At 40.9% G+C, this 13112-nt stretch overlaps 1 protein-coding gene across 1 annotated transcript; it reads right to left on the bottom strand.

Moving 5' to 3' along the window:
• Positions 1 to 1129: 1129 nt before the first annotated feature.
• LOC148029677 (uncharacterized) lies at positions 1130 to 2010 on the bottom strand. Its single transcript, XM_087687107.1, has 3 exons — positions 1893 to 2010; positions 1698 to 1790; positions 1130 to 1278 (listed from the first exon to the last, which is right to left on the bottom strand). Exons 1-3 carry the CDS (start codon positions 1954 to 1956, stop codon positions 1130 to 1132), a joined length of 306 nt encoding a protein of 101 aa, XP_087543233.1. The 5' UTR covers positions 1957 to 2010.
• Positions 2011 to 13112: the final 11102 nt, after the last annotated feature.

Here is a 13112-nt window from a genome sequence, read left to right as displayed (position 1 = left end):
AAAATTGTTAACATAAGTGAAATTCAATAATATAGTTAATTTTTTTTGATAAATAGCTAAGAACTTCACAGTGAGAAATAGGATTGATGGAGAGGCAAAATAGTGAGACAAGAACCAAGTCCTCACGCAAAAAATAGTAGCACACCACTGGCTGTTTTGGGCACTGTTGTAGATTATAGTGAGCTTCAACTTTCAACCTTGGCGTTGGGACAACGGACTAGTGGACTCCTGCATTTGCACGCTGATCCTGAGTCCTGACTGCGTTTTTTATGCACGAAGGTTGAGGTTTTTGGTGGTTGACACCGCGGTGGATGCTTGTTCATTGAAGGGAGTAGTTACCGGTGAGCACCCTTCACAAGGAACTTTCAATCGATCCCCATATAGGAAAAAAAAGAGAATTCCCCATGGAATTCCCTAGTTGAAAATACATATAAGTGGGGAAAGTAAAAACTAGGGAAAATGGGACATTTCCTAGTGAGAATAAGTAGGGAATCACATAAGACATTTCCTATGTAGGAAATATTTCCTACATAGGAAAATACAAAATTTTCTATGTAGGGAATAATTCCTATATAGGAAATATTTCATATATAGGAAAATTTTTCTAGAAGTGATTCCCTAGGTACTCTCACTAGAAAATCTCTCATTTTTCCTATTTTTTACATTCCCTATTTATATGTACTTTCAACTAGGGAATTCCGTGGAAATTCTCTTTTTTCCTTATCACTTTATCTACTTTGCCCTTCCTCTTAGACATGCTAATATCAAACAAGAAATTGCACAATAAATTTTTAACTAGAAAATTATATAGAGAATGTCATCATTTCTAAGTAAGGATCAATAACATACATCTAATGATCAAAATAGATTAAACAAATTAAGACATCAACATCTACTTCTAACAACCAAAAGAAAAATGAAAATAATTTTAAAGGAGCATAGAACTAAAAACTAATTAAGCAACATGTGTGTCTTGATTGTTTTATCCCTTAAATCTCCAATATGTTGCAAAGTAATAAATGTTTGTCTACCCTCTTCTCTAAATTTCAACATGGGTGGCCGATAGATATCATCATATAATGGTATGTGTATCACTCCTATTGATACTCAAGTGATCAAATATCATTAGTTAGTATAACCATTTCAAAAAATGACTCATTATCAACATAAGAAAGCTGGTAATACCTGATTCTTGGCTTGAAGAAGTGTTAAGGCAAGCAATCTCAATGTCTTCCTTTCTTGCATTGTCTCTTGTGTCATCTTTAGTAACTTGTTTACCTATATATACATAGAGTTAACCAAAGCTCACGATAATACAAGGTTATGAAAAATTTCAATAACACAAAATAAAGTAATTAGATATTTTGTATCAATTTGGGTCACCAAATTTGTACAAGTTTTTGATCCTTAAAGTTGGTACCTGCATCTTGACTTGAAGAAACATTATTGCAAGTAACCTCCTGATCTCCCTTTCTTACATTACCTCTTTTCCCACCTTTTGTTGTTCTTTAATCTATATTTATATATATACACATAATTACTCAAAGTTTAAAAACATGAATAACTATGAACATTTTAAATTAGACAAAGAGACTAATTAAAGCTAGTTAATCTCAAAATGAATCACCTAATAAAGCAAGATGTAAAATATGTACAAATTTTAATTTTCAAAGTTTAGTAGAAATAAAGACATATACCTGTATCGTGATTTGAAGAGACATTAGGGCCAATGACCTCCTTAGCTTTCATTGTTCCATTATCTCTTGTACCATCATTTGTGATTTTGTTACCTTTATGTGCACATAATAAACCAAAGTTTAGAAACATAAGAGACATTTGTAAAACATCAAAACATGCACTTGTAAAACATCAAAACATCAAAACACGCATACCTTTTTTGCCCTGTTCTTTACACCATTTGATAGTAAATTGAGTAGGTGAAAACAAGGAATTCATTGTTCATACTTTTATGGGCTCACCAACTTCTCCTTCTGGTTTGAAGCATCTTACAAACTTCCTGTTGAACAGTGTGCGAGGGAGACGAGGAACGGAGGAAGAGAGAAGAGAAGAGAGACACGGGACACCGGAAGTGGAACCCCAGAAGTGCATCAAGTGAGCACACATTAGCTGCAACATTAGCTCCTTAGCTAGAATATATAAAACATCAAGTAAAATAAACATAAGCTTGAACAGATGAATCAACTGAAAATAGACAAACAACAACTGGAAATAATGAAACATCAGCTAGAACAACTCAACAGCTGGAATAATAATGAAACATCAGCTGGAACATTTCAACAGCTGGAATAAGAATGAAATGAAATATCATCCCATCAGCTCGAAACATTTCTTATAAACAAAGCGTGGAATAATTTCAACGCATTAGCTGTAATATAGATGAAATGATATGAAACGTAGCATGAAGAGCCAAAAATTAGCTGGAAGAAAGAAACATTTAGAATAATCAAATGATGAACAAACTACCGACAATCATCAGCAAGAGCTCATCAGTTTTCTTACTGCTGCTCAAAACATCTCAGCAATCTGCTTCTGGGACTCTAGGAACGTCTTTGTACGCCTGGCCTCCAGATCATCACGAAATCGCTCAGACTCTCTCTGCATCTGCAGTTTCATCTCTTCTAATCTGAGAAAGCGCTCCCCCAAAGTGCGGATCACGGAGACCAATCTGAGAAAGCGCTCCCCCAAAGAGCTGTCAACTGGGGGTTGTTGATGCCGCAAGCTGGACTTTGAAGAAGTCCTATGGTTAAGGAATCTGTCCATCTTGAAAGTCTTCGCGGCCTCATAGTCTATACTGCGGCTGCGCTTCTTGTGGAGAGATGTGTAAGAAGTATCATGGTCATCCAGAGACTGGTTGCGATACCAGCATTATCACTTATGGGACCATATGCATCTATGGCTAGACATGTGGCAATGGTACAAAGCATTCCAAGAGCTACAACTGTGATCCCGTACATGGCTGCTAGGGTATGGCTGACATAGATGGCAAAAGCAATAGCAAATATTGGAACAATTACAGACTTGTAGCCAAGGGCCAAACCAAAGATGACATTGGTAGTAGCTCCTGTCCTGCAAGAATCAGCAACATCCTGGACTGGTCTGTATGTATTGCTGGTGAAATACTCTGTAACGTAGCCAATTACCAACCCTGCCCAAAGCCCTACTCCAATGTAAAAAAATAGTTTCCAGTTTTGAACCATCTTTGCACCACCGTTAGGATCATATATGTAAAACGTGGATGGTAGTGCCAACCAACAAACAAAAGCTGCACTGAATGTCATTAAGATGGTGGATATCAGCAACTGTCTCTTCAGTGTAGATTCAATATCCCTTAGATTTGAGATCTCGAACACATCAGTTGCGAACAAGGTTGTGATGAGGCACACCACAATGCCCATAGAGCTAATGAGTAGAGGGAAGCACATAGCAGTGAAGTCATGATTTGTGCCAAATGATGACATGGAAGCCACAACAAGAGCTGTGCAAGAAGCTTCAGCAAAGGAGCCAAACAAATCTGAACCCATTCCAGCAATATCTCCCACATTATCACCCACATTGTCAGCAATGATCGCTGGATTTCGCGGATTGTCCTCTAGGATATTCCTTTCTACTTTTCCAACAAGATCTGCTCCAACATCTGCAGTTTTGGTATAGATTCTACCTCCAACCCTTTCAAATAGAGCCACGGATGAGCATCCAAGCCCATAGCCAGTGATGGCCTCAAAAAGGCCCTCCCAATCATCCTTGTAATAAAGCTGGAACAGTTTTATAGTGATGTATAAAACTATGAGGCCATTAGCAGCAAGTAAGAAACCCATCACCGAACCTGATTGGAAGGCGATTTTGAATACTTTGCCTTTTCCTTTTCTGGCTCCCAAAGTTGTGAGAGCATTCGCATATGTTGCGATCATCATGCCCAAAAATCTCGACACTATGGACGTCAAAGCTCCGTCAAAGCTCCCAATATAAATGCAACTGTAGTGAAAATTGCTGTAAAGAGAGCTTTGGATCGTATTTGCAAGGCTGGGGCTTAGTACTGAACCCCTTCACAGATCCCAGGAACAAGAAAATGATAGCAGCAAATATGCCCATGAAATAAACCAAATACTTGTACTCTATCAGCAAAAACGATGTGGCTCCTATGGATATGGCTTGCTGAATTTCAGCGCATTTCCTAATAGCTGATGCATCTGATTCCTCATCCAATCTATCCTCCTCGTCACAATCTGATGATCCATTGACGATGTTGTGACTGTGGGTGTCATTGTTGTCGAGGAAGGTGTAGCCATTGCTGGCAAGCTTGGACTTGTGCTCGAAGGCCAAGAGATCGGTTGCGATAGCGATCTGGTGGTGGTTGGTTAGAATCATCTGCATCTTCATTAGTTAATAAGTTAGTTATACCATCTGCACCAGCAATTATACCCCACAAGTTAGTTAACAAAATGCAGCTAAGGCATAGAGTAAAACCGCTTCAGGAGCTACACTACATTCTTGCAAAGTTAAGATGTTGAATTGGAAAGGTAAGCAAATGCATCATTAATCTCTACCCATTCCAGCTACATATTCATGTCTCCCTGCATGTCAAATGCCACTGTCACTGTCACTGTCTCACTGTCTCCCTGTCACTGTCACTGTCTCCCTGCATCAGTACCAGGCTGCCACTGTCTCCCTGCATGTCAAATTCCTGTTGGTTCTCGCCCACAATCAGGAAATCAGTGAAAAAGCAATTGCCCTTCTCGTCATTGTACTCAAAGGCATATGCCATGATGCTTTCTTCTGTTAGCCCTGAGCTTCTGCCAACTTTTATTACCCTCCTCCCCACGATGCTGTTGATGTTTGTTTGTAAGTCAATAGTTATAACATCTCCCATCTCACCTACCCCTTTGATAGTAGTTGTGACTTTGGAGACATCAAAACTGCCCCGAATGGAATGAAAGCACCATCAGCTCGCACAAATGTCTCTGCCGCATGAGCAAACATAATCAAGTATCAATATTGTCATATGAAGGAACGGAAACCAGAATTCTTCTTTCAACTCACAGAGAAGTTTATAAAATGGACAATACAGAATGCCTTAACAGCAGACAGCTCAAAAACAAGTAGCAAAGAGGAAAACTTGGATTCACACTTGTAAAAATGCCATACCATCGCTCATCTGTAATAAAAGACGTTGCCCTTTCCATTGCACCCAAATAAACACCAGGTCCAACATTTGGAGGCAGTTGGGGTAGTCCAAATCAACCACAACATGTCGATTTGTCAGAAACCCAACCTGACGAGTCCCTGTTCTACTCTGTACTATGGCTCCAAGTGTACCAAATGTCTCCTGACCTGCAACCTGTGAAATTCACCAGAGAGAGAAACGTATTAGAATTGTCAAACTAGTAATGATGCAACAATTATTTACATATATTGCAACTAAAAATCTGCCAATCTTCACCTCTATAGTGTAAAAAAACACCATTAGTTGTTTAATTGATATATGATGAAGCATGTACACACTCTCAGCATTTCTCAAAGTTTATGGAAAGGAGGGGAAAAATGTGTGGAAAACATCTAATGACACCAAAAACACAGAAACACATGAGATGGTCATTTCTATTTTCTATACACAAATATGGACATCATCATGCTGCAATTGAGTATATCGGCAAACAAAATGATGATAGATTCGAGAGTGATGCCCCTCGAATATCAATGTAGACATATCAATCTGCCACTAAACTGTACACTATCATAATGCATCAAATGCCCTCATTTGATATGCTAGTTTAAACAACTCAATTAAATAAAAAATACTAAACAGTTTGTTAGATCAATATAAGACATCAATCTTGATTACATAAAAGGGCCTATAGTTGATCTAAAAATTGAACTAAGACCACAAGCATGACATCAAAAGAGTAGACACATCCAGATTATGACCATGCTTTAAGGCTATGCAACTAATCCTTGAGATAAAATTTAGAAACTTGGTTATAAGATGCACACCTCCAGAACAAATGTAAAATTATAGAATGACTAAATTTCAAGACAAGCAGTTTGTATTCAAACTTTGAAGTTATTCACTGGCTTTTTACCTGAGATCCTAGACCGATGGATGGGTCATTGCCCCTTAAACCTTCAGCCAGCTCTGTGTATACCTCTTGCTTAGGGGTTGCGGCTGGAATACCAAAATAAGAGAACTCTACCACATCAACATCACACCATATGCCTGTCAGAGTGCAGCGGTGCGGAAGCATAGGACAGAGAGAGAGAGAACACAGAGAGAGAGAAGAGAGAGAAAGAGACAGTGGAAGATGAAGATTTGCTGTATAAAGTGTGTTGTATACAAAGATATGCAGATATGTACACGGGCGCAATGCGCTGGACTGCGTGTCTACACCTCGACGATGCAACCTGCTGTTCACCTCGAAGTCTGCTGCAATTTGCACTGTCTCCTGTCAGAAATCTGCGAACAGAGATGGAATCTCGTGAGCCAAGAGTCTGTAATCTGCGAGCAGAAGTGTCTGTAAACTGCAGAAATCTCGGCTATAAATAGCCAGAAAATAGGCGCCAGAAATAGGCCTGTTGGCCGCATTAAATGCAGCCGACTAATAGGATAGGTCAGACTGCCACGTGGCAGTCCAACTGTGCAGTTCGACTGCTCCTGGACAGAATCTGTCCGACTGGATCTGACTGCTAACAATGCCTCGAGCTGGTCAACCGTGAGAGTTAAAGAGGACAAACTCTTGCTATAAAAGACATGTGGATGAGAGTTAAAGAGGACAAACTCATAGCAAGTTTGATGTTGTCAACCGTGAAAATATTTGATGTGGTCAGCCTTGATTTGGTCCTTCATTCATACTAAGAGAGATCAAAATTTTCCTACAAGGTTAAATAGAATTGGCTAAGCAGCTGCATACTGACTTAAGGTTTAAAACTCTTCTTTGGCCAAGATGCATGCTGTAGATAGGTCTTCTGCCTTTTACCAGGAGCAAAATACAAAACACTGATAAATTAGAAAGGGCATATAGGAAGACAGAAGGAAATCCCTTGCTACCTTACAGCATGTCCTGCTTCCTGAGAAGCTAGCCGAACAACGAAGTCAGGGGCATACACAACAGTCCAACTTGCAGCATGAGCCTGAAGGCCATGATTATTCTCCATAGTCAGTGAGAAAGCTGCTTCCCTTGAGATGTCTGGAGGCAGAGCAACTGCTTAGAAACTGCTGATTTCAGAATATATTTCAAGCTTGCAGGGAATGGGGTTGTCATTCAAGCTCTTTTGGGTGTGATTGTGATACTTTGAATGAGGTTCCATGGGCTGTATTGAGCATGAGCGTATGTTCTTAAACAGTGAATAAGAAGAGAAGTAAATGCCAGAAGATCACTTTGGGTTGTCTTGGCCTTTTGTTACAACCCTATGTGTCTACTAAGAAGGCCACTGTCTTCCCTCCATTGTTGCAGGAAATTTGAAAAATTTACAAGCAGATGGGGCAAGCTTGTCAGTCTCTTAACTGATGGCAATGCAAGATTAACTAATGATGCCCTGGCAGTGTTGGCCATATTAGCACCATGTGCAGAGGGCCTGATGGCTATAAGGAAGACTAGGTCCATACCTTTGCTGGTAAAATTGTTAACATTTGGGTCCACCAAAGGGAAGGAGAACTCTACTGCAATCCTCTTGGCTTTGTGAAAGAATGGAGGAGGAGAAGTTAAAAGATCTATCTTGATCCTTCCTATTGCTCTCTCCTCTTTGCAAAGGCTAGCATTGGATGGTTCTCCTAGAGCCCAAAGAAAAGAATCCCTGCTTTTGAAGATTCTTAGAGAATCTGATATTGAGTAATAAAACACATAACTGGGAGATAGTACCTGCTCTGATAAAATCATACACAAAACTCAAGTCCTAAATGTAGATTAAAGAGTTCTCTGCCATAAGTAGGTTCCAACCTACTTGTGAAGATCAATCTCTCCTTGACACACTCCATCACTGTGAGTATGCATTAATTTTGCCTGCATCTTTCATTCATCTTGAATAACACGCCATTCCTCTAAGCAAAAAAAAATCAATCGTCTTCAAGCAGACTGCCTTAAATCTCTTTACATTCACATGCAGCATAACATATTAAAGTGAACAAACTGCTTGTACCTTTGAGGTTAACTGGGGCCTTTCTCACACTTCTCTCACAATCGGCACAGTCCATTCGGACTAGAAGCTCCACCATCTGCACCAGCAATTATACCCCACAAGTTAGTTAACAAAATACTGCTAAGGCGCAGAGTAAACCATCATCTGTAATAAAAGACGTTGCCCTTTCCACTGCACCCAAATAAACACCAGGTCCAACATTTGGAGGCAGTGGATGGAACATCTTCTGGTTGGGGTAGTCCAAATCAACCGCAACATGTCGATTTGTCTAGTAATCACTCTATCTGAACTCATGCAAGAGCTTGATGGGAATAACATAACTGCAATTGCTGTGGGAAAAACATGACTGCAATTGCTGTGAGCACTTTGAAACACATGGCAGCCCATGATAGCTCATCCATGCACAAGCTTATAATCTGGACTTATGCAGGCTTACTGCAAGCTGTGGAACTCAACCAATCTACATGCTCTGTCCCTCTCCTGTCTTCACCTTCATAGGTACATGCATTTTCTTCTGCACCAGTTGAAGTATATACTTGGTCATCAGGTAAGATGGTTTCTTCATAGTCAGCTAATGTGTGTTTGATTCCATCAAGTAATGCGGCTTCTTTGTAATAAGCCACTGGTGATTCTCTTCCATCAGCATGATATTTTCCCTGGCAATAAGGTGGTCTACAAGCAGCATCTGCAGAACAGGGAGGAGACACAGAAAATACTTGGTGGTTCTCTCTATCATCCTCCATCTTTGCTTTGGTCTTTAGGTCCAATGTTTTCAAAGCAAAAACCAGCTCAAAGGCTGCAAGTGTGCAATGGGCTGCCTGTATTGGGGTCAGCAGGTTTTGTAGCTCTTGGAGGGTATGCAGCCTGAGAGAGTTTGATCGCTTTAACAGCGAACTCAAATTTTCAAGCTTTGACTCCATTAATTGTTGTCCTTGCACTATGTTGTGTGACATGATGAAAGAAGAGCTCCCAATCCCTATGGCTTCTTTCATGCTTCACTTCTCTTACAATTTATCTAGATAGTAGATCATATTTGAGCATTCTTATTGGCCCAAATGGTGCTAATGTTAATGCCCTGATGGCAATCCATAGGTTTAATATGTCTTCATCCAATACACCTTTGTTTCCAAACAATGCCATCTTCATCATAACCTCTACATTAAGGTTTGCAATTGTAATCCACCCTGTCACGTTCTTTTAGACAAAGCCTGTTTGCAAGGCAATGCCAGAGAACATGGAGAATTGACTCCCAAGATTGATGGCACACGACACACCATGCATGGATTTTTATAAACTTATTGGGCCTCTCCTTCATGTTTAGCTTCTGCATATACACCTTACATAGAGGGGTGTTCAATTTGTTTATGGAGTACTAGATCACACTTTTCTAGTGCATTTCTGCCATATCTTCCAATGCTCCCTAGGGAAGATGGATCTCCACTCCATCTACTGAAGCTTTATGTCTGCATCCAACGTAAACATTCTGCCCTTCTTCTTTCCTTTTGCTATCAAGCGACCTTTATTTTTCATATCCTCAACAAAGCATCCATGAGGATTAAATCTGACCTGCAAGCCCTGCTCAACCATTTGACCAATAGAAACCAGATTCTTGGTGATATTCGGAACATGAAATACATCCGACATGTATTTCTTTTTCCCATCCTGCATAGACAAGGGAATTTTTCCAATCTGCACAATAATATGTGCAGTATCATCACCAGTCTCCACAAATCCTGGTTTTTCCATTTTCCTTGCATTCTCCATCCATTCTGCATAACCTATCATGTGGTTTGATGCACCTGAGTCAACATACCATACATCGTTGCTTTCTTCTACACTTGTCACATAATTGTTCATGTGCTGCACCATAAACAAGTGCTCATTTCTGTCTCATCACCCTGTCTACTAGAATATGCATAATTCCCTTGTTGCAATTTCCCATTCATGATGTCATTCTGCTTTTTATAGCAGTCTTTAGCCATATGACCCATTTTACCACAGTAGTAGCATTCAACATTGCTGTTTGCATTTTGGCCTCTTTGCCATCCACCACGACCTCTTTGGCTCCCCCTACCTCTAGAGTTACCACGTCCTCCTCCATAGGACTGGTTTTCTTGAGTTTGCTGCATATTCTGATTTCTACCACGGCCTCCAAATCGGCCTCCTCTACCTCTGCCTCTACCTCTTCCAGCATTTGAGTAGAAGACAGCTTCTTTTGAAGTTCCTCCTGAAGAAGATGCACCACCATTTCTCTGCTCCTCAGAAATTAGAAGAGCAATAAACTCCTCAAAATCAGGAAATCTTTCACGAACTGAAATGGATGTCCGAAACTGTGCATAATCCTTTCCTAGTCCATTCAAGGTCACGGAAACTAAATCATCATCTTCCACTGGCGACCCAATGGAAGAAAGTGCATCTGCAATCTTCTTCACCTTCATGTGGTAGTCATTGATGCTCATATTTTCTCTTTGCACATTATGCAACTCTTGCTTGAGCTGCATTTTTCTGGCTTGCGTATTTGTGCTATACATTTTTGACAAAGTATCCCATGCCTCCTTTGGCGTACTTGCATCCTGAATATGCACAATCATAGAATTTGAAATGCTGATAGACAGCCAATACATAACTTTCCTGGCTCTCTCATGCCATGCTTTAAATGCCTGCATTTGCTGTTGATTGGGAACATTAGGAAGAACTGGTTCTTCTTCGTTTCCTGCAACAAATTCCCAATATCCTTTTCCCATAAGGAAATTCGTCATTCTAAACTTCCATGCTTGGAAGTTGTTCTTGTCAAGCTTTTCAGTGACAATTTGTGAAAGAGAATCAGACGCCATTACAGAACACTGCAAAAAATTCTGTCACTGCAAAAAACACAGCTTCACCCTCACAAGGGCAAATCTGCAAAACTAGCGAAAGTGGTATTTGACCACACAGTCACTTCCTAGTGACGATTTTGCATAAACAAGAACCAAGGATGATTCTGTAACTTCCAATGTCTCTGCACATAAGCATACGATGCAATTTCTGTGGTAACTTTTCACCGACCTGTAGAACAGTGGTCGCACAGCATAAAACTGGGCCTTTTCCTGAGTGCGTGCAGAAAACTTCCGCCTCCAAAACAGGCCCCGAAATGGCCTCAAATAAAAAAAACAAGGTCGCCAAGGGCTAAAGCCTTCTCTCGTAGCATATACTACCCTCTTGCTTCACCGCGAAGGGCGTCTCAACCTGAGATAATGCACTCCTGCACTTTCCGGCTGTGCTACCTGCAGAGATCTGCTCCCAAAACAGAAAATGAAAGCAACACTGCTCCTCTTACCAGAACACCGCGAGCTTGGCTTGCTTTCTTGAGCTCCTTACCACGAACAAGGCTTTGATACCATGTCAAGATTGTGGGAGAGAAGGAAGGAGTCTCACTTGTAGCTTTCTTGGTTGCACAATGGGGGAATACACACAGAGATGGAGGCTGAAAATAGTTTTCCTCTTCTTAGTTGTGTAAGCCAAAAAAACTCTCTTACAAAGAAATAAAAGAACCCTATATATGGGTCTCAAACCAAGCTCAACTAACTAAGGTGTCATACTAACTGAGCCACGAACTAGAGTAGATAAGGATAGCTGTCATGTAGCTATTACTCATGGGCGGTGTACCAACCACATCTGCAACTGACAAGTCGGTGACATAAATACACAACAGTCACCCTGGCATATCACGAGTGGAGCTCGATATCTCAACAACACCTTGCCGAGAGTGGTTTCATTCATACCGTATTGTTTCGGGTTCTGTGCGCCTGGGTGATGACAGCTCTCTTGATATTGTGGACATTGGTGATGTTAGACTGCAGTTTCCTTCTGGGAGTAGTTTTGTTATGCAGGATATACGTCATGTACCTGCTTTGACACGCAGTCTCATGTGAGCTGGACAGCTTGATGATGCAGGATATCATGTATGTTTTGGAGACTCTACATGGAAGATCACTCGTGGCAGACTTGTGATTGCGAGAGGTGCCAAGGCTGACAGTCTCTACCCCTTGATTGTATCATCTTCTTCCCTTGATCATGTTTTGTCTGTGGGTTCTATCCCACATGTATCTCTTTGGCATGCCCATTTGGGCCATATGTCTTTGAAGGAAATGAAAATGCGTTCTAGTTTGTAGTACTTACCACCCCCTGATTATGCATGTTTTGATTCATGTGAGCATTGTCTTTATGGCAGGCAGACTACGTCTACGCATAAGAAGTCTGGTAGGCCACGCATGAGCGAGCCCTTGGCATTGGTACATTCAGATGTCTATGGGCCCATGCCAATCTATGGGTGGTGCAAAGTATTTTGTTACGTTCATAGATGATTTTTCACGAAAAGTTTGGGCTTATCCCATTAAGCTGAAATCTGATGTCTTGGCTGTGTTTCAGAGATGGCTTGCATTGGTTGAGAACCAGTCTGGGTATAGGCTAAAATGCCTAAGGACAAATAATGGGGGTGAGTATGTCTCACATGATTTTGAGCAGTTATGTGATGAGAGGGGTATTAAGCATCAGTTGACTGCCCCCTATACCCCCTCCAGAATTTTTGGTTGAGCGGATGAATAGAACCATCTAGGAGCGTGTACACAGTATTCTTAGCCATGCAGGCCTACCACAGAGCTTTTGGTCTGAGACAGTTAGTATAGCTGTGCATGTCATAAACAGATCACCCTCTAGTGGTTTGGATTTCCAGGTTGCAGAGGAGGTATGGACTAGAAAACCTCCCTCTTATGCACATCTTTGTGTCTTTGGATATGAGGCATTTTGCCATGTGCCTAGGGACAAGAGAAGTAAGCTGGATCCCAAGAGTGTCAAATGCATTTTCCTTGGTTATGGGGATGCAGGCGAGATGGGTTACCGTCTCTGGGATCCGCAAGCGCAGAAAGTCATCCGCAGTCATGATGTAGCCTTCCACGAAGACAAAATGCATAGGTAGCATGAGAGAG

This window comes from Lygodium microphyllum, chromosome 10 (genome assembly GCF_053477565.2).
Source record: "Lygodium microphyllum isolate KBCC chromosome 10, Lygodium_microphyllum_v1.1.10, whole genome shotgun sequence".
Classification (NCBI taxonomy): domain Eukaryota; kingdom Viridiplantae; phylum Streptophyta; class Polypodiopsida; order Schizaeales; family Lygodiaceae; genus Lygodium; species Lygodium microphyllum.
This window is presented reverse-complemented; position numbering and strand designations above follow the sequence as displayed.

Bases quoted from the DNA above. Each gene is read 5' to 3' on its own strand.
- LOC148029677 (XM_087687107.1), bottom strand. From the start codon at position 1,956: ATGAATTCCTTGTTTTCACCTACTCAATTTACTATCAAATGGTGTAAA. The intron at 1,791-1,892 runs GTATGCGTGTTT...GTGCACATAAAG, and splicing joins TAAAGAACAGGGCAAAAAAG to GTAACAAAATCACAAATGAT. The intron at 1,279-1,697 runs GTATATGTCTTT...ATGTATATATAG, and splicing joins CTCTTCAAATCACGATACAG to GTAAACAAGTTACTAAAGAT.